Raw genomic sequence first — 21716 nt, forward strand, 5'->3', positions numbered from 1 at the left:
TCTTTAGTTGGGCTTCATTACAGAAACAACTCTGACTTCGAAGATAACTTTGTGGTTTGCTATTTCCTACTATCCTTTGTTTTGCTTTGTTTTTAGCTTAGGGTCTTACTGTGTGTACTAGACAGCAAGTTACTCACCCGTCCATGTTTACAGATGTAGTCAAATAATTCACCACCAGACACATATTCCATAACCATAAAAAAATCTGTTGGAGTGCTGATCACCTGGTATCTTTTTTATAAATGAAAAAGATTTAAAAAGTTAGTTTAAAAAAAAAATCAAGCTAGTGTATTATTGCTACAATTTTATATTCCAACATTTTACAGTATTTTAAGATGGCAACAAATTATGTTATCAAAACAATCAAAGAGCTATAAAGGTAGCTTTACAAAATTCTCTGCTTTCTGAGGCTTATGGACTTTTCAGATTCTCCCTTTCATGTCGACAAATTCTTTGAAATTCTTCATTCTTCAAGAACTAAGGATTCATTTCTCTATTTAAACAATTTTTTTAGAGTCTATGGAAATCAGGTATCATATTTAAATACAAGTTAAAAATATCCTTAATGTTAAATGATACCACAAGAGATATAATCAGCAAAATGCAGAAAGTGGACAAATGACCTTTTCTTCACAAATATAATGTGAGAAAAGGAAAGGTGAACCTATAGATTAATAGTAAATCAAGAGACACACTGATCTATTATAATGTAGAGATTTGTTCTGAATTTTTTAAAAGATTTATTTATTATACAGAGAGAGAGGGAGAGTGCATGTGCTCTGGAAGGAGAGGCAGAGGGAGAGGGAACAAGAAAATCTCAAGTAGATTCCATGCTAAGCAAGAGCCCAACAGGGGGCTTGCTCTCATGACCTAGAGATCATGATCTGAGGGAAAACCAAGAGTTGGACGCTTAATCAACTGAGCCATCCATGTGCCCCAAGACTTATTTTGATTCTGACTCCAACAAACCAACTTTAACAACCATTTATAGGGCAGCCTGGGTGGCTCAGTGGTTTAGCGCCACCTTCAGCCCAGGGCCTGATCCTGGAGACCAGGGATTGAGTCCCACGTGGGGCTCCCTGCATGGAGCCTGCTTCTCTCTCTGTGTCTCTGCCTCTCTTTCTCTCATTCTCTCTCTCTCTCTCTCTCTCTCTCCCCCCTCATGAATAAGTAAAATCTTTAAAAAAAATTATTAAAGTCTAAATACTGACTGGATAGTTGACAATATTATTAATTACTTTAAATTTTTTAGGGGTGATAATGAAATGTGCTTGTGGTCTAAAATTTAAAAAGAGTCTATATACTATTTAGGGTGGCATCTGGGTGGCTCAGTCAGTTAAGCGTCTGCCTTCAGCTCAGGTCATGATCTCAGAGACCTGGGATCAGATCCCCATCATGCTCCCAGCTCAGTGAAGAGCCTGCTTCACCCTCTCCTCCTCACTATTTATGTTGCTGTTTCTCTCAAATAAATAAATAAATAAATAAACAAACAAATAAATAAAATCTTTAAAAAAATAAATTGTTAAAAAAAAAAACATAAAATTTGGGACAGGAGAAGTGGGAAGAAGCAGATAAACAATACACTAGCAACTGCTGAAGCCAAACAGATTCATGAGGCCTCATCACTTGACTTTCATATACATTAAAAACATTCCATAACGGGGCATCTGGGTGGCACAGTTAGGTGACGTGACCAATACCCAGTTTCAGCCCAGGTCATAACTTCAGGGTCCTGAGATGGAGCCCCACATCAGGTTCCATGTTCAGTGTGGAGTCTGCTTAAGACTATACTCTCTCTCCTTCTGCCCCCTCCCCCCACCCCGCTTGTGCTCTCTCTCATTCTCTCTCTCAAATAAATAAATCTTAAAAAAAGAAAATTCCATCGTAAAAAATTAAGCAGATGGATAGATGAATGTGTGTTTATTTTTTTTAATCTACCTCTAGGCACTCAAAGCTGAGGCCATTAAAAAATAAGAATCTTAGTTCTATTTGAAAAAGAAATAGAAAAAAGAAAAAAATTTTTCTTAAAAGACAGCTTCACCCCACATACCCAATTTTACCAAAGTTCTGAAAACAAATTAAATACAATTATTAATGTTTTAACTGGAGGTTACATTTAACACACATAAATGAACAAGTGACTTCTCAAAATAGTTTGTTTATAAAGAATTATCTATAATCTGGTTGATTGTAAGCAATATCTAACTTACACTGAGTCACTATTTAAGGACACGAAGTATAGCTGTGCAGTTTTTACATGGCTTACAGGCACACAGTGAAGGCACAAGCAGGAGCTGAAAAGCGGCACAGATGCCACCTATTAGAAAGCATCAGAAGCAGGAGGCCCTTCTGGTTAATCAGTCTACCCAGAAGAGGTACCTTTTATTAATGTGCAAAAAAGCAAGTATGTGCTACATGGTGGTTCTGGTTATTATTAAAGAGAAAAGAAAAAATGGCCAGGTTGTTGGTGATATAACTACATACTATACATTTTTAAAAAAGATACATCATGCATATATACTTGAAAAAAAGTAAAATATTAAAGCTATAGTATGAAAATGATTATAGAGTTCCGGGAGATAGCTTTTTTTTTTTTTTTTTTTTTTTTTATTTTTTAATTTATTTATGATAGTCACAGTGAGAGAGAGAGAGGCAGAGAGACACAGGCAGAGGGAGAAGCAGGCTCCATACACCGGGAGCCCGATGTGGGACTCGATCCCGGGTCTCCAGGATCGCGCCCTGGGCCAAAGGCAGGCGCCAAACCGCTGCGCCACCCAGGGATCCCCTTTTTTTTTCTTTTTTTTTTTTTTCTTTTTTTTTATTTTTTAATTTATTTATGATAGTCACAGTGAGAGAGAGAGAGGCAGAGAGACACAGGCAGAGGGAGAAGCAGGCTCCATACACCGGGAGCCCGAAGGGAGATAGATTTCTAATAGCAATCTTTAGTCTTTGAGGCGAAAAATGACAAGGTAACCCACGTTATATAAAATAAACTAATATAACTGAGGAATAACGTTGAAATTACTTCAGATGAACTATAAAAAGGGAATTTCACCTGAGAACTCCAGAAGAAATGATTCTATAAAAGCAATCTTACCAGGCACTAAACTCTAATAGAAAAAATGAATAGTACAAAGCTGGAGCACCTATTGCCTCAACGTAGGCTAATCTGATTTGTTAATAGAATTCTCCATCACTTTTCTGCTCTGTTACATCTTTGGGGCATAGGAGAAAAAGTGATGAAATTCTAATAAATTTAGCTGCTGATTCTTCCAAGTATATCACAGGTCTTAAGTAGATATTGTTAGATTGAACTATTTCATGAAACCTCTAACTCCACAGTGGCCACTGTCCACATCAAAGGCCAATCTAGAGCAATGAAAACCACAACCACTGAGCACTTAGAGTGTGCTATTTACTCTTTGTTGAAAACCTAATGTACTGTGCTTGGTAAGATCAACAGCTCCTGTTTCTACTGGTGGAGCCTACAGTCTATTAAGGAAGACACACATTAGACAAGTATTCTTTTCAAAGCATGAGTGTTTCTTCAGTAGTCTCCTAATTGAAAATCTTCAGGGGGTTCCCACTGCTCTTAGGTCCTGAGTGAATCAGGCCCCCACCTGTGTCTATTGTCTCCTCTTTGACTCTCACCATTGCAGTGCACTATTTCTTTCTTTCATTCATTCATTCCTTGTGCTGCACTTCCATCTGCCACAGCATCTTTGTATAAGCAGTTTCTGCTAATCTGAATCTCATACCTGACCTGTACTCAGTCCTTTAGCTCCTAGTCATCCTTTCTAGCTCCCCATAAAGGTCACTCCCTAAGTCCAGGTCAGTCCTTTTTGCTTGTCCCTTAGCTTCAGAGCATGTGCCTCAGTTTGTGATTATACGATGATTGAGTGTACACCTAACAAAGTATGTAACAAAGTAGGCATCTGAATATATAAATTACCACTCTTAAATAATGTGAACAGGGGATCCCTGGGTGGCTCAGCAGTTTAGCGCCTGCCTTCAGTCCAGGGCATGATCCTGGAGTCCCGGGATCAAGTCCCATGTCAGGCTCCTTGCATGGAGCCTGCTTCTCCCTCTGCCTGTGTCTCTGGCTCTCTCTCTCTGTCTCTCATGAATAAATAAATAAAATCTTAAAAAAAATAATAATAATGTGAACAGCTTGGAGCCAAAACCATAATAATTTGAAACAGAAATTATGGCAGTATTACAACAAAAATTCAAAGACTAAAATTTCAATTAAACAGAATGAGGCTAAGAAAAAGTAAACACGATTTTTAAAAGAAAAAAATCCTTAAGAAAGAGCTTTATATTGGGACTTAGGGAAAAAAGCCAATTCCAGGATTATGTTCTTAAGTCTAGCCAAGAAAGCCAAATTTTTGTGCCTTCCAAAATAATAATCACATTGAAGCATTATAAGAAATTCAATCATGGAATTCATACATTTCTTAATACAACAGAAAAGTAAATTAACGTGCTTTAGGAAAACTTTTCAGAAAAAAGTATTCCTAATTAAGCAAAAAAAAAAAAAAATGTTAATATCCACAAAAACTTCAAGCATTCTCCAGCTAAGTTATATGCATCTTTAGGCAATATTCATTTAAATAGCATATAGAACTCAGGAAAAAATCTTTCCAAAGTTAGACAAAAATTAATATTCATGAGTATAATTTTTTGATGCTTATATCTATAGAGATTTTTAATCCTATCTATATAGCTACATATACAGAATAATATTTTTATTTAGAAATCCATTATCAAAGAAATGTAGTCATTATCCTTGGTTCATGGCACCTGTCGTTACTGGTCTTTGAGCGGCTTATTTTTATTTAATTACTATTTTTAACGCTATAATAAGCACCTACAAACCCATCACCCAAACAAAAAGCCTAGGACTTCAACAATACCTTCCCATCTAACTCCAGAGTCACCTTCCACTTCCCACCATTTCCCCTCAGCCAAATTAGCCATCATTCTGAATCCTACTCCTGCGTCTCCTGCTTTCTCTTTTATACATATATCTGTGTGCATCCCACTGTCTTCATGGCTAAAAATTCATATTCTTATGCATATTTTTATTTTAATTGCTCTTAGCTTTAGAAAAAGATATCAGCAATCTTTTAAAAAAAAGGGGTGGGAGCACCTGGGTGGCTCAGTGGTTGAGCCTCTGCCTTTGGCTCAGGGCATGATCCCGGGGTAATGGAATTGAGTCCTGCATCAGGCTCCCAGTAGGGAGCCTGCTTCTCCCACTGCCTGTGTCTCTGCCTCTCTCTCTCTGAGTCTCTCATGAATAAATAAAAAAAAATCTTTTTTTAAAAGGGGGGTATCAGGTGGGGTGCCTGGGTGGCTCAGTTAGTTAAGCATCTGACTGGATTTCAGCTCAGGTTATGATCTCAGGGTCCTGGGACAGAGTCCATGTTGGGCCCACCCCTTCCATCAAGGAATCTGCTTAAGGATTCTTTCTCTCCCTCTCCTCTGTGCCTCCTCCTACTTGCACACCCTCTCTCTTTCTCCAAAATAAGTAAACCTTTAAAAAAATAAAAAATAAAAATAAAAAAGAGTATCAGGCTACTTGTAGTATTTTGGAACCTGTTTTATTGAGATTGATCCACATTGTTGTGTTTGCTAGTTATTCAATGTGACCATTGTATAATATTTCATTCTATTTATTGATCTACTCTCCTGTTAATGGAGAGGCTATTTATTCATTGAGTCAATCACTAGAGGTTGCCTTCTCAATTTTGCTATTATAAATAACGCTGTTGTAAACATTCTTGTACATGGCAAGATTTTCTCTTTGATATACACCTGTGAGTGGAACTGCTGAGTCATACAGTTCACGTGAATGTCTGAATATAAGAGATAATGCCAACTATTTTCCAAAATGATTTTGGCAATGCTAAATCTTTAGAAAGTTTGTGGATTCATAAATTCTTCAACTCCTGCAAACACCAAACATGTTTCTCATGAAATGCTCACTCTTATCTTTTTGCCTATTTTTGTTAGGTTGATCATGCTATATTTATACATGGATATACAGAATAAATCAATATCTTCTCTAACATTCTAGAATATAAGATTATTAATATGCCTTGGTTATCAGCTTGATAAAAGTATATGTTTACAATCAATTCACACTGAATTTGGCTTTCATTTTTTCGTAAATAGATCTGTATGTATCTCTAAAACATAACAGTTTAAAAATGGATGTGCATACACTCATGCAATACTATCATCATGCCAAAATTTGACAAATCATGAATATCATCAAATATCCAATCAGGTTTCCTGATCAATTTATAATGCTTTTTTGGTTTTAATATTTTGGTTAAATTAGGGTTCAATTATAATCCATACATTGCAATTGATTGATATATCTCTTATCTTTCTTTAAATTTATAGGCTGCTCTTTTATTTCTGCTTTTTTTTTTTTCTTGCTTTGTTTTGTTGAAGAAGTTGGTTGGCTTGTCCTGCAAAAGATTCCATGGTCTCATTTGGCTGATCCGGCTTTTATGGCAACATAATGCACAATTTATAGCACCCTGTTAGATCTGGAGATTAGATCAGATTTCATTTTGATTTTTATTTTCCTTTGAAAGACTAGATGGTGTTGCACACCTCCAGGTAAAGGCATATAATCTCTTTTTTGAAAAATTAGTAGCCATTGCTGATCAGATCCTCGATTTATTAATTCATGAGGAAATTTTAAAACTTGGCCAATTTGCATAAGTCTAATAATATATTAGGATCTAAAGGAAATCCTCACTCAAAACCTCCTTCCTCAAAAACTCCACAGTCTCTAAAGTGCAGCCCATCAGATTACACACCCAATACCTTTTTTTTTTCTGTTAAAGTCGTCGATCTAACTCTGCCCACTCCCTCTCATTCCAACTTAATGCCCCCCCCACTTCGTACATAATATCCACATGGATGATCTGTCGAATACATGGTGTCTTAATTTCCTTGACTTCCTCCGCTTGTGCCACACAGCCACTCACTCCATGGTAATATACTATCAAAAACTAACTCTTCCAATTATGCACTGGATTCCTTCCCCAGACCTACTAAAGGATTTGGTTTCTACAATTAGCTCCTCTTTCTCCCATATCAGTCTCTCCATCTTGACCAAATCATCCCCTTTTGTGTACATTCTAGAATATCTTACATCTTAAAAAACAAACCCTGTTTAGACCCACATTCCCTCTCATTACCACTCCTATTTTTCTCTCCTTGCCTTTAAATAAAATTCCTGAATTGTGTATTGCTACTAACTCTGCCTCTTTTTTTTTTTAAGATTTTATTTATTTAGTCATGAGAGACAGAGAGAGAGGTAGAGACATAGGCAGAAGGAGAAGCAGGCTCCCTGCAGGGAGCCTGATGTGGGACTCAATCCCAGGACCCCGGGATCACACCCCGAGCCAAAGGCAAATGCTCAAGTACTGAGCCACCCAGGCGTCCTTCTCTTTCATCTCAAATTCTCTCCTAAGTCCCTCAAAACAAGATTTTGCCTTCATCATTACAATAAACTGGTCCTTTGCAAAGACACCAGCAACCTCTCACCTTGCCAAACCCAACGGATCAATTCTCAGTCACATCTTACTCAATATTCAGCAGAATAAGGGACAGTTAATAATCTCTCTTCAAGCATGTTCTTCACTTGGCTTCAAGTGAATATCCCCCTGGTTTTCCTCTAACCTCATAACTACTCATTTTCATTCTCCTTTGCTGGTTCCTCTTCATCTTGGACATCTTAACATCATAGTGCCCTAGAGATCAATCCTTGGATTTCTTGTTTACCTTTACTCACATCCTTGGTGATTTCATTCAGTCTTGGGACCTTAAATATCTTAAACTACCATCTATATGCTGATGACTTCCAAATGTCTACCTTACACCTGTCCCCTTAACTTTGGAATCACATATTTAATAGCCTATTTATCTCTCTACTTAGATGTCTAATAAGCATCTCAACACCATAAAACCAAAAGCAAATTGATACCACCCTGCAACACTCCACACCTCTAGGTTCCTCCTATAAACTACTCCATTTCAATTAATAGCAACTCCATTCTTTTATTTGCCCAAGCCAGATAACCTTGGAGTCAATCACTTCCTTCTCTCTTCTCACAACCTACATCTTATCTCTAAGTAAACGCTGTTTACCCTACCTCAAAAGTATACACAGAAGATGCTTACTTCTCAACACCCTCCAGACTATGCTCTATTCTAAGCCACCAACTCTTTTACCCAGAGTACTACAATTCACTCCTAATTGGTTTCCCTGCTTCAAGAGAAGTCAGGTCCTATCATACCTCTGACCAAAACTTTTTTTCTCTTTTTTTTTTTTTAAGATTTTTTTATTTACTTATTCATGAGAGACACATAGAGAGAGTGGCAGAGACACAGGCAGAGAGAGGGAGAAGCAGGATCCATGCAGGGAGCCTGACATGGGATTTGATCCTGGGTCTCCAGGATCATGCCCTGGGCTGAAGGCGGAGCTAAACCGCTGAGCCACCCGGGCTGACCAAAACTTTCTAATGACTTCCCATCTTGCTCAGAGTAAAAGCCAAAGTTCTTACAATGGCCTATAATACCCTATACAATCTGGCTCCCCTTTATGTCTCTGTCCTCATTTTACACCAATTCCCCCTATATCACTCTGCTCCCTTGATCTCTGGCCCATATTTCCACTTCAGAGCCTTTATATTTACCGTTCCCCTAACAAATGGGAATTTATTATTTTCCTTCTCCAGAAAATCTGTATGCCATATTCCCTCACCTTTTCACTAACTTACAATATATTTTACTAACAAAGGTTTTATTGTCTATCTTCTCAGCACTCCCCCACCAGACACATAGACACACTCACACACAGAACCTCCATAATAGCAGAGATTTTGTTGTCATCTTTTAGTTTGCTGATGTATACCAAGTGTCTCAATGGTGCCATTTGCTAAATGAAGAAGTGAACAAGCTAGCTTTCTGGCCTTGTTTTCCTCCATTTCCCTACACATACCCTATGTACCAACTGAAGAAGACAGCTATTCCCAACACACCACGCTCTTTACACTTTATTTTGCTTCTTGTTTGTCCTCATAAAACCATCAGGACCTTGTTCAAATGTCACATCTTATACATGCTATAAGTAATTAGTAAATGCCTACTACAATACTAGGTGCTAGGGAGATAAAGATGATATTTGATATCTGTTTAGATCTAATGGGATTCTCAACTCAACCTGGCCAAAACAAGTATCCTTAAAATATCCTCCTGTACCTCAAAATGATTCTCCTCCATTCTTCCTATCTCAAAAAATATCATCATTATCACCATCTAGTTGCTCAAGCCAAAAGCCAAAATCCCAATTGCTCAGGCCAAAAAGATTCCTCAGCCACTTTCTTGTCCACAGTATCTCATTAGTTTTACCTACAAAATGTATATTGAATCCACTGATTTCTCTCCACCTAGACCAGTACTATCAAATAGAACTTTCTGCAGTGATAGAAATGTTTTATATAACCTCTGTCCAATACACTAGCCATTAGCGACACCCTGCTATTAAAAAACTTGAAATGTGACTTGTGTGACCAGAGAATTAAATATTTTAATTAAATTTATGCTACATGTGCTAATGGCTACCACACTGGACAGCACAAATCTAGATTATCACTTTGGTTAAAGCCACCATAATCATAATGTCTTAGCTGGACTGTAGAGCAACAGCTTCCTAACTGGTCTGCTTCCACTTCTGCCCCCATACCCCATCATGTCACTAGATAGCTAGATCTTAATTATCTTTCAGGTCTTGAGCTCAAACTTTACCTCCTCAGTGAGGCCTTCTCCACAATTTCTTCCTTGCTAGTCACACCCTAGGACAGTACCTTTTATTCTCCTCAAAGCACTTATCACTCACTGCCTAAAGTAATCCTATTAATCTGCTTACTCACTATCTACAACTGCTAGATAGCTCTAGAACATAAACTCCATAAAGGCAGAAAGCCTTGTCTTTCACTATCATATCCCCAGTGCCTAGAACAGTTCCTATTAGATAATAGGTGCATAACTCTTGCTTCTCAACAACCTGGTCTGCTGGGGGATACTAATGAAAACAAATGAGCAAGTGCAAAGTAATGTCAAGGGCTTTAGAAAGGCTGACTGTGATACAGAGAAGATGATGCCTCGGGCAGCCCCAGTGGCGCAGCAGTTTAGTGACGCCTGCAGCCCTGGGGTTTGATCCTGGGGACCCTGGATCAAGTCCCATGTCAGGCTCCCTGCATGGAGCCTGCTTCTCCCTCTGCCTGTGCCTCTGCCTCTCTCTCTATGTGTGTCTCTATGAACAAATAAATAAAATCTTTTAAAAAATAAAAAATAAAGAGAAGATGATGCCTAACCCAGATTTAGGGAGTAAAGCAGGTTTTCTAGAGTTAACCAATCGTCTATAAAGGCTGAGATCTAAATGGCAAATTGGAATTGGAAGCCTAGGGGAAGGGAGGTGTGGCTAAAGTTTTGCAAACAGAAACAATAGCTGAAGGACAAAAAGCAAAAGATGATAAAGACAATAAAAGCAGAAAGAGATAGACAGACTAAGGAGATATTTAGGGAAAAGAGCTGCAGAATGCAATAAATTAACAAATTTATTTGTTAGAAATGAAGGAAAAGGAATTAAAGATGATGCCCAAATCTTAGGCTTAGAAAATTGCATGAATGGCATTTTTGCCCCCCAAAAAACAAACAAACAAACAAAAAAACAAAACAGAAAGAGAAGTTTGGGAAAGAAAGAAAAGTTCAACTTAGTTTCAGATGATTCTATGACTTCACAATGGAAACATCCAATAAAGAGTTCAATAAATGCATTCAGGATTCAGGAGAAATAACTGGCCCAGAAATATAGTTTTGGAAATATTTAGCACAAAGATGACAAATGACAACCACGTAACAGATGGGGTCACCCAAAGTTGGTTCACTAACATTACACTAGCTCACAATGCTGAAATGCATCAATATTTAACACCGTGAAGATAAAAGAGGCTCATAAAAGAAAGGCTTAAGAGGAAAAAATGAAAAAGGAAAATTTGAAGACTGTGATGTTACAGAAACCCAGAGACTATAACATTTCAAGGTGGTAATGGTGAGCAATGTTAAAGAGTTGTCCATAGGTTGAATAAGATAAAAACTTTAAAAAGTAAACAGGGAAAACCAGCTCTACCAAATTAGAAAGTACTGATCTTTTGATTTGTTAAAGAGAAGTTTCCCTAAGAACTATAGGGGGGAAGAAAAAACAAAGACGAAAATAAAATCAACAAATTCTAGTACATGGGAAAGTTTGGAGTTTCCTTTGAATCCTGTTTACTCCATTCAATTTTCTCCCAGTGGGATTTTACAATTTGAGTTAACAGAAATCATGCAATAAATACCCTACATTCTTGATTTTTGGTTTTCAAGCTTTCTTGCTAGAGAAACTAGAGGCCCATTCTGTAACAAGGGAACTATTCTTGGCAGTTAATCCAAGACTGTATAAAACAAACAAAACCACCAAAAGGATCAGGTCTCTCTCCCTGTTTAAATCACTAACACTCTTAGAGGCTATGTCAATAAGCTTGTTCTATAGCAAAGATACACGAGTGCTTTTTCTTTTTTTAATTCAGTCCGCAATTAAAGAGGCAATCTGGCTGAATGGATTAAGCTCAAGGCTGGAAGCCAGAAGCTTTAAAAATTAAATTCACCTCTGCTAATTACTTTCCAATCAACCCTGAGAACATTCTACATTTCTCTCACAAAACAAAATAGCAAATACTTAAATAATTCTAAGCCAGAATGAGATAATTAGCCAAACCAAAATTTAAAATTATAAATAATTATAAAAATGAAGGCAAGAAAACACTAGTAGATACGACATCAAAAATAAGTTTTTCAATCCTCATGACAGTTCCAACTGCTTACTAACAAAATCTGATTTGTGTTTGTGGGAACAGAACAGGAACTAGGACTCATACACTAAATGGGCAAAATTTCTCTGGGGTCTTTCAGGATTGGTATTCTAAAAGGGAAGAGGTCAAGGAATGAGGCAAATAAAGAGATCTCTCCCTTCACTCTCATTCTGGCATGTGATACTCTAATCTGGCCTCCCAGCTTTCTCCCTCCTCAAATAGGAAGTGGCTGCTCAGTAAGCAAGAGCAAAGAGATTTAACTTAGAAACCACTCGGTAACAAGAATAAAGTCGTTATTAACATGGAGTTGAAGTCAGATAAGACCTGTTTCAAGTATGGGGAAAAGCAGTTAAGAATCATAAAAGTGGACCGAAATCAGCTTGTAGGTTGCCATCTCCTACTTTAGGCCAATGCTCATCAAACACCAGGCATTATACCAGTGCAAACACATCCCCATTTTAACATTAAGGAAACAAAGATTAGGAGAGGTGAGTCACCAAGCTAGCAGGTGGTATTTTAATTCTTATGATAATCTTTAAAAATCTGCTTATTCTATACCTATTCTGGATCACATAAAATATAGGTCCTAAACAATAAGCTTGTAATCAATCACGTGCTGCTGTGTGATTTCAGAGACTTTATTTCTTATTTATGTTGATAAACAAGTGAACTTCACTGAAGATGAAAGGATACTGAAGCTCACTTTAGAATGCACTTCTCACCATAACAGTGTGAGAGCTGAGTCATCACTGCCACCCAACCGCACACCAAGCACCTCCAGAAAGCGCCTTCTTTGAACTGTTAGGCATATATTCATACTGTTGGTAAGATCCACCAAACATACCAACTTGTAACAGTTCACTAACAATAAATGTAGCTAGTGCAAGTAAAGACTAAAGGCACATTCCCAAGTCCAGCAATAATTGGATAATCCACTCATTTAAAGATTTCAAGAATGCTCCTGGGGAAAAAAAGGGGGGGGGGCGGGAAGAGGGGGAGAAAAAAAAAGAAAAAGAATGCTCCTATATTAGTTTCCTACTGCTGCCATACTTCAAATTTGGTATCTTAAAACAACAAAAATGTATTATCTTGTAGTTTTTTAGAAGTCTGACACATCTCACTGGGCTAAAATCAAGGCTGGTAGCAAGGCTCTATAGGGAAATTATTATATTTTCCAACTTTAAAGACTGCCTACATTTTTTGGTTCATGGCCTTCTTCCTCTATCATCAAAGTCAGCAACAGCCATTTGAGTCCTCACATTTTATCACTGTGACCTCGCTTCACTCTCAAATCTCTTTCTCTGAGTCCTCTGACTACACCATTCACTTTTAATAACCACTGTGATTACCATCAGCACACCCAGAATATCAAGGAAAATCTCCCTATTCTAAGGTCAGCTGATTAGCAACCAAGCCATCTAATAACTTTAATTCCCCTTTGCCATGTAATGTAACATATTCAAAGATTCTGGGAATTAGGATATCTTGGGGTGGGGCATTATTCAGCCTTCCACAGCTACTATACTAGCCTTGTCACAAGGCAAATAATGTACCTCTGCAGGCTATCAAATTGTTCCTCATTAACACTGACATCCAAAGACTGCTCACTAACAAAGTTCAGGGTAAATATAATGTCTGATTATAATGAACTAGTAAAAAAAGCCTCAAAGACATTAATGATGATTTTTTTTTTTACAGTATATACATATGAACAGGCTTTCTCTTCAACATTACTTGAATCAAAATATAAATATGGTATTGGATGTCCTTCTCCTATTAAACTAACCATGATTTGGTTTTTGGAAACCACCATTATTTATCACATTATACCCTAGATACTACTTTGAATTTCATTGACTTCATTCATTGTCTTTTATTCAAATTGTGAATTTATTTTGGTTTCAAAATAGGGTCGAAGCTCTAAGCATAATGGAGTTTATTACATCTAATTCTTTGTTTCTATCGACTTAAGTAACAATATACTAAAAATAATTATCCACAAATTTATTTTCTCCTTAAAAGGAATTTATATAACTTTGTTTTAAGAAAGACTGGAGAAAAGCATTAACAGCATGGCATTTGGAGTCAGATATGAACTACTAGCTCTGCAAGTTACTGGCTTTTTGACCTTGAACACACTGCTGATACTCTTTAGACATGCAATTTCCTTATTTATAAGCTGAAAACAATATTACCTACCCTATAGGCTTATCAAGAGGAGAAAGTGAAATTATATATGTAAAATGCTCAGCATACCTGGCCATTAGCAAGTACTCAACAAGATTAATATTTATTTTACAAAATTCTATCCAAACTTTAAGATGAAAAAGAGACAATTTCAGTGTTTAACATATGACATTTTCTCAGTAAATATTAAACTACAACTTTAAGTAATTTAAAAGAATACTGTTACATACTCAGTATCTACATTTTCTATGGGTCTAACCAATTTTAATTTATCTTTCATTATAATTAATCAACTATCAGTCCCTTCATATTTACTTATCTTTTAAGTTTGTAACTTGTCCTATCAAAAAGAAAAATCCACTTGGCTTTGTAAGAGCTTTGCTATCACAGTAATTATTCATCACAGTAATTATTGCAGTTTTGCAAGTATAATGGTGGATAACCTTTTAACAGTTACAGTCTACCTTTCTAAAAAGAAATCACTGTAATGTTAATGAAGAGACTAGAAAAAAATTATAAAATGAATATCAAAGTCCTAAATGCCTTTCAAAGTAAATACTAGAGAAGAGTCAACTTTTAAGCTGCATTCATCACTTGAAAATAGTATCAAATTTGAAAAATGACTTAAATATGCAAGAAAGGATTGATAGAAGTTAAATGAATACTTGCTGAAAATAAATATAAAAAATTTATACTTTTATAAAAAGTTAAAAATAAACAATTAGTAAATTCATAGGAAATATATCACACAGCTGCTTTTTTACATTATCACGTACAAAAATACTTACAGTTTGATAATATGAGGATGACGGAAGAGTTTTAGATTTTGAATTTCTCGTTTTATTTTTCCAACAACATCTAAACTGCGAATCTTCTGTCTATTTAAGATTTTAACTGCCACTTTATGGCCTGTCAATTGATGTTCTCCAACTAAAGAAAAGAAAAAGAAAAAACTTGCTGTCATAGCAACATAGTCATTTATTCATTCTTCCTTCCACTGTAACTCCAAATTTCTTCACTCACGTATACCACTTTTATATAACTTATTGCAAAGTTCTTTTTTTTTTAAGATTTATTTATTTATTTATGATAGAGAGAGAGAGAGGCAGAGACACAGGAGGAGGGAGAAGCAGGCTCCATGCAGGAGCCTGACGTAGGACTCCATCCCAGGTCTCCAGGATCAGGCCCTGGGCTGCGGCCGCGCTAAACCTCTGTGCCACCGGGGCTGCCCAAAGAACTTAAGTTCTTTATACTTCTGTTTCTTCTACTAGAGTATGCACTCCTACAGGAAAGAAAATGCTTCTTAGTCTTCTCTAAATCATCAGCACCCAATAGGAGAAGTTCACTGAGTATTTGTGGAAAGGATTACAGAATTCTGTATTACTGCAAAAAAAATAAAAATAAAAATAACCAAGTTTGGAACATCTTTTGGATTGGACAGAATTCACTATGTTTTGTTAATCTCCATTTCTTCATTTCTGGTTAATGTCAGTCATTGTATTTTAGAAGAATGAATGACTGCTGTAATAAGTTAAAAACTTGTAACTGGTTTCATTACTATTTTCATCAGAAAATACACATGTAGCCCTTTTTTATGGGGTTTTTGCTTTTTCCATAAAGCCTTACTATTTCCCCTTATTTAATGGAATCTCTACTTTTTTCAAACCCTCATAAGTATGTTTACAAAGCTCAAGTATCATTTATCATTTTAGGCTATTATAAATATTTGTGGTCTTAATAAATCATACAACATGAGCTATGAGCTCATATCCACCCTCACCTCAAGTAAGGCAGTCAGTATTCATCTGAATCTCCCACAAGCACATAGCACAGTATTATGGACATAATACATGCCAAATAAATGTATCTTGCATTAAATGAAATAGGCCTTTCTCTTTCATATAACACATTCATAGTATCCACACTACAAGTATTATCCAGATACTGCTCAAATGAAAAATCCCTCCACTAGAAATCAAATTTGTCAGCCTCCCCTCCTATTTCCCTCAATTACTATTCTAAATATTGACCATTCTTCCCACAATACCTAATCAACCCTTGACGCCTTTCAGCAAATTCCCCTTCCATTTCTTTGGGGGGAAATGAAGTCCTTATGAGTGATTTCCTCTATCTTCAAGGCTTGATTATATCCAGATCTCTCTTGGCTCCAGTTTTAGATGTTTTCACCCTCCTCCTGTTCAAGGCCAGTGTCATCAACTTGCGGCCTTGATCTCATCTCTTCTACACTTTCCTTATACTCAACCTTTCTCTTTTCTAATAACTCCCTTTCCTTAGCCCATCAGTATCCTGTCCCAAATCTTTCATTTACCCTGCATCTTCCTTTAGTTTTGAACATTTGTTTCATCAACATTTCTCCAAACAGTAATGTACATTTATTGTCTGTTCCTCCTCCCTTTTCACTCTTCTAGTGTCACTGCAATCTGGCTTCTCCCTTAACTCCTCTACTGAAACCAAATGGTCACAAAAGAACTGTTAATTATCAAGCCATGTATACTTTCCAGTTCTCAGATTGCTGTAATCTCTGTTGCAACTGACATTAATTACTCTCCCTTTTTGGTGGCACTTCTCTCTCCTGGTTCTTCTACTAACTCTCACATGGTCTCCTTTAGGGCTTCCACCTGTTCTTTAAAATGTAGTGTCCCAAAGTAGGGGACAAACTTATAGTGTCCCCAAATCTATAGCCAAAGTAGATCCTTAAATTATCTAACCCATCTCTTATACATCCGATGTGCCAAAGACTCTGCCCTCTTCTTCAAATTCATGTTATCTCAATACTAGTATTATTCCATAAATACCTCAAATTCGGCTTGTTAAGAAGTAAACTCAGCATTTCCGCCCCTTCCTCCACCAAACCTATGTCCTCTATTTCACTTGATAGCACACAGCCTATATGTTAAAATCAAAGAATCAGGTGACAGTTTCTCCTAAATATGTCTTGGAGTCAAGTTTCAAATCATTAAAACAAATATGTTAATAACAATGATAGAAAATGACAATGACATTTATTGCTTGTTCTATCCTAAGCATTATTCTAAGTACTAATTACCCTGCTCACTCAACCCCACAATTCTATGAAGTATTATTATCCTCCATTGTAGAGATGAGAAACCTGAGGCAAAAAAAAGTTACTTCTCCAAGGTGATGCAATACGAAGTGGCACAACATGTAATCTCAAGCTGCCTCACTTCAGTTCATAGGAAGTTTAACTACACATAAAAATTCCCCCGTCCAAACAATACACACATGAAATGGGCTGACCTAGGAAGAACTGAGTTTCTTGTTATTAGAGATTATTTTTACCTTTATAACTTTCTCAAGTGGCAAATTATCATCTCAAAGACTTCAGTGAAGCTTGAAATTTACTTTGCTTACATAATAAAACAAACAAATTGGGAGCCATTATATCAAAGTCAAGCAATCTATCCTAAGATTCCAAATATGTCTCTAGAACTCCAAAAAAATATTATCAATTTCAGGGATTTTTCTTTTTTTTAATTTTTTTTAATTCCAGTGTAATTAACATATACTGTTACATTAATTTCAGGTATTCAATACAGTGATTCAACAATTCTACACATTACTCAGTGCTCATCATGGTAAGTGCACTCTTAATGTTCCTCACCTATTTCACCCAACACCCCCCTCTCCCCTCAGGTAATCACCAGTTTGTTCTCTGTATTTAACAGTCTGTTTTTGTTGTTGTCTCTTTTGTTTGTCTCTTAAATTCCACATATGAGTGAAATCATATGGTATTTGTCTTTCTCTGACTGACTTCACTTAGCATTATATGCTCTAGATTCATCCATGTTGTTGCAAATGGCAAGATTTCATTCTTTTTTTTACAGCTGAGTCAATTTCAGGGACTTTCTACTCCATTAAAATAATCTAATGGTTTCTTGATGCCTGCATAGTTTAGTACTCACCTTTGGGAATTTCATATTACCCATACACTTGTCTGCAAGGCCTAAAAAAATAGATCTCTCCTCAAATTCCAGCCTCAATAAAAGTAACCAATGCTGCATCCCCTTGTCAATACAAAAAAAAAAAAAAAAAAAGAGTTCACTTCCGCCTTCCCTATTTGATAATTGAAACTACTGACTACTAAGAACATATACACTCTTTCCAGATCAAAGAAATAAGAGCAAAGACTCTGACAAACAGATGGATTCTTTGTTTTTTAATGCCATATGCTTAAACCAAAAAAAAAAAAAAAAAAGAAAATAGAAAGTGAAATTAAAAAAATTTAATGACGAAGTATTACTTTGTCAACAAACTCAATAAAGCTACAGTATACAAAATCAATATGCAAAAATCGGTTGTGTTTCTATACACAAACAATGAACTATCAGAGAAATTAAGAAAACAATGCCACTTACAATTTCATCTAAAGAATAAAATACTTAGGAATAAATATAACCAAGGAGGTGAAAGATCTGTACACTGAAAATATAAGACACTGATAAAACACAATAGATATATCACATTCACAGAAGAACTGTTAATGTTAAAATCTCTCTCCTACTCAAAGCATCCTACAGATTCAATGTGACCTCCATCAAAATTCTAATGGAATTTTTCATAGAATCAGAAAAAAAATCCTAAAGTTTATATGGAACCACAAATGACCCCAAATGCCAAGGCAATCTTTTTTTTTCCCAAGATAATCTTGAGAAAGAACAAAGCTAGAAGAATCACTGTTCCCAACCTCAAACTATATTCCAAGTTTTAAAAATTAAAACAGTCAAATACTGGCATAAAAATAAGACACATAGGTCAATGGAATAGGATTGAGAACCCAGAAATAAACCTATGCATATATGGGTCAATTAATTTTCAACAAAAGAGTCAAGAATATACAATGGAGAAAGGATAATCTCTTCAATAAATAGTGCTGGGAAAAGTGGACAGCCAAATATAAAAGAATGAAACTAGAACCCTATCTTACACATTACACACACATCAACTCAAAACAGATTATGAAGCCATTAAACTTCTAGAAGAAAACATAGGTGGTAAGTTCCTTGACGTAAGTCTTGATAATGATTTTTTTAGATTTGACCAAAAAAGCAATGACAACAAAAGCAAAAATAAACAAGTGAGACTACATCAAACTAAAAATTTTTGCACGGAAAAGGAAACAAGATGAAAAAGCAACCTACAGAATGGAAGTAAATACTTGCAAATCATATATCTGAAGGAGTTAATATCCAAAATATATAAGGAACTCTCAAAACTAAATAGAAAAAAAAACCTGACTAAAAAATAGAGGAACAGGGGCAGCTGGATTGCTCAGTGGTTGAGATCTGCCTTCGGCTCAGCTAGTGATCATGGCATCCTGAGATCAAGCTCCCATCAGGCTCCTTGCAAGGAACCTGCTTCTCCCTGTCTCTGCCTCTTTCTCTGTGTCTCTCCTGAATAAATAAAATATTTAAAAGAAAAAATAGAGGAACTGAATAAACTTCTTCCAAAGAAGACATACAAATAGCCAGCAAATACATGAAAAGGTACTCAACATCAATCATCAAGGAAATGCAAATCAAAAGTATAATGTATATCACTTCACACCTACATTTTAAAATAGCTGCCACAAAAAAAAAAAAAAAAAAAAAAAAAAAAGCCAAGAGATAAGTGTTGCCAAGAATGTGAGAAAAGAGGAAACACACACTGTTGGTGGGAATATAAATTGGTACAACCACTATTAAAAAAAAAAAAGCATGGAGGTTCCTTAAAAAATAGAAAATTAAAAACTAATAGAAAACTATCATATGATCCAGCAATCCCATTTCTGAGTATATACCCAAAAGAAAAAAAAAAATGAAAACAGGGTATCAGAGAAATATCAGCACTTTCATGTTCACCGCAGCATTATTCACAACAGCCAAGACACAGAAACTACCTACCTAGGTGTCTGTCAACAAATGAATAAAGATGTGATACATACATACACACACATACACACATTATTCAACCATGAGAAAGTAAGTCCTGTTTGCAACAATGTGGAAAGACTTTAAGGCGTTATGCCTCTCACTTACGAAATAAGCCAGATAAAGACAAACACTGCATGATATTGTTTATATGTGGAACCTTAAAGTCAAACTCGTAGAAAAGGGGAGTTTGGTAAAACTGTACAAACCTTCATCTATAAGATGAGTAAGGTCTGAGGATCTAATATAAAACTTGGTGACTATCATTGGAAACACTATTATATAACTGAAATTTGCTAAGAGGAAAATTTAAATGTTCATACATAATTTAAATGTTCATACATGTATAAGATATATATGTATTTATGTATATTATTTTTATATATACATTTATAAACATAAAATGTGAGATGATAGGTGTGTTAACTAGATGGGAGAAATCCTTTTGCAACTTATACATCAAATCATCATGATATACATTTTATTTTTTTTTAAGATTTTATTTATTTACTCATGAGCATCACAGAGAGAGAGGCAGAGACACAGGCAGAGGGAGAAGCAGGCTCCATGCAGGGAGCCCAACACGGGACTCAATCCTGGGTCTCCAGGATCACCCCCTGGACTGAAGGTGGCACTAAACCGCTGAGCCACCCAGGCTGCCCACATGATGTACGTTTTAAATATCTTACAATTTTGTCAATCATACTTCAATAAAACTGAAAAAAAACTTCTAAATGAAAGTAATTTGGGGGGTACCTGGATGGCTCAGTTGGTTAAGGATCTGCCTTCAACTCAGGTCATGATCTTAGGGTCCTGGGATCCAGACCCATGTCAGGTTCCCTGCTTAGCAAGGGAGTCTGCTTCTTCCTCTCCCTCTGCTTGCATGCTCTCTCTCTCACTCACTCTCTCAAATAAATAAAACTTTTAAAAATAAACAAAAGTAATTTTTTAAAAAGCATTACTTTATGATATTTGAGGAAATAACTGACTCATTTATTTTTATATCTGAAGAAACTTTTCCCCATGAAGCACTGGAAAAGAAATGACATTATTCCTTGAAACAGGGATGCTGATAAACTAATTAGACATCTGAGATCAGGAGTCAAATGTATTGAGGGGAGCCCAGCTAGCTCAGTCAATGGAACATGCAACTCTTGAACTCGAGGTTGTGACTTTGAGTACCATGCTGGGGGTGGAGATTGTGTAAAAATAAAATCTTAAAAAAAAAAAAAGTGTCAAATACATTGTGAATGCCTCTTCTTTTGCTGAACTATATTAGTCCATATTGCCTAATAACTTAAGTGAATTAGTACTTAGTAATAATTAATTTAATCCAAATTATCTCATAACCATATTCTACCTGAAAGCCAAAGGAATATTTCTAAGAATCTTGTAAGAAAAACAGATTTAAGACCAAGAATTTCTTCTGTATTATAACCATAAACTCTTCTAGGGAAGTAATTGGGGGAAAAAAAAAGGCTTGGATTCATCAGTTTTACTTCCATTCATTTACTCAATCTAAAAACATTTACTGAGTACTTTCCACATGCCAGGACTATGTTGATCAAATACACATGAAAAGAGAGGTTTAACAGGACTCCAATTTTAGCAAGGGGAAAAACACCAGCAATAAAGAAGCTAAAAT

The 21716-nt window shown here is 36.0% G+C and overlaps 1 protein-coding gene across 5 annotated transcripts in view; it reads right to left on the bottom strand.

Moving 5' to 3' along the window:
* Positions 1 to 21716, bottom strand: part of PRKAA2 (protein kinase AMP-activated catalytic subunit alpha 2) — a 69993-nt gene that overhangs the window by 25449 nt on the left and 22828 nt on the right. For all 5 annotated transcript variants that reach the window (XR_011995993.1, XR_003236263.2, XR_011995994.1 and 2 more), the window contains exons 2-3: positions 14912 to 15053; positions 138 to 231 (exon numbers count right to left, since the gene is read on the bottom strand). Coding sequence is in view for 2 of the 5 variants with exons in the window: in XM_026007004.2 (XP_025862789.1) it covers positions 138 to 231; positions 14912 to 15053 (236 nt within the window). In the remaining 3 variants the exon portion in view is untranslated. The remainder of the gene's footprint in view (positions 1 to 137; positions 232 to 14911; positions 15054 to 21716) is intronic.

The sequence above is a fragment of the Vulpes vulpes genome, chromosome 12, assembly GCF_048418805.1.
Source record: "Vulpes vulpes isolate BD-2025 chromosome 12, VulVul3, whole genome shotgun sequence".
Taxonomy (NCBI): Eukaryota; Metazoa; Chordata; class Mammalia; order Carnivora; family Canidae; genus Vulpes; species Vulpes vulpes.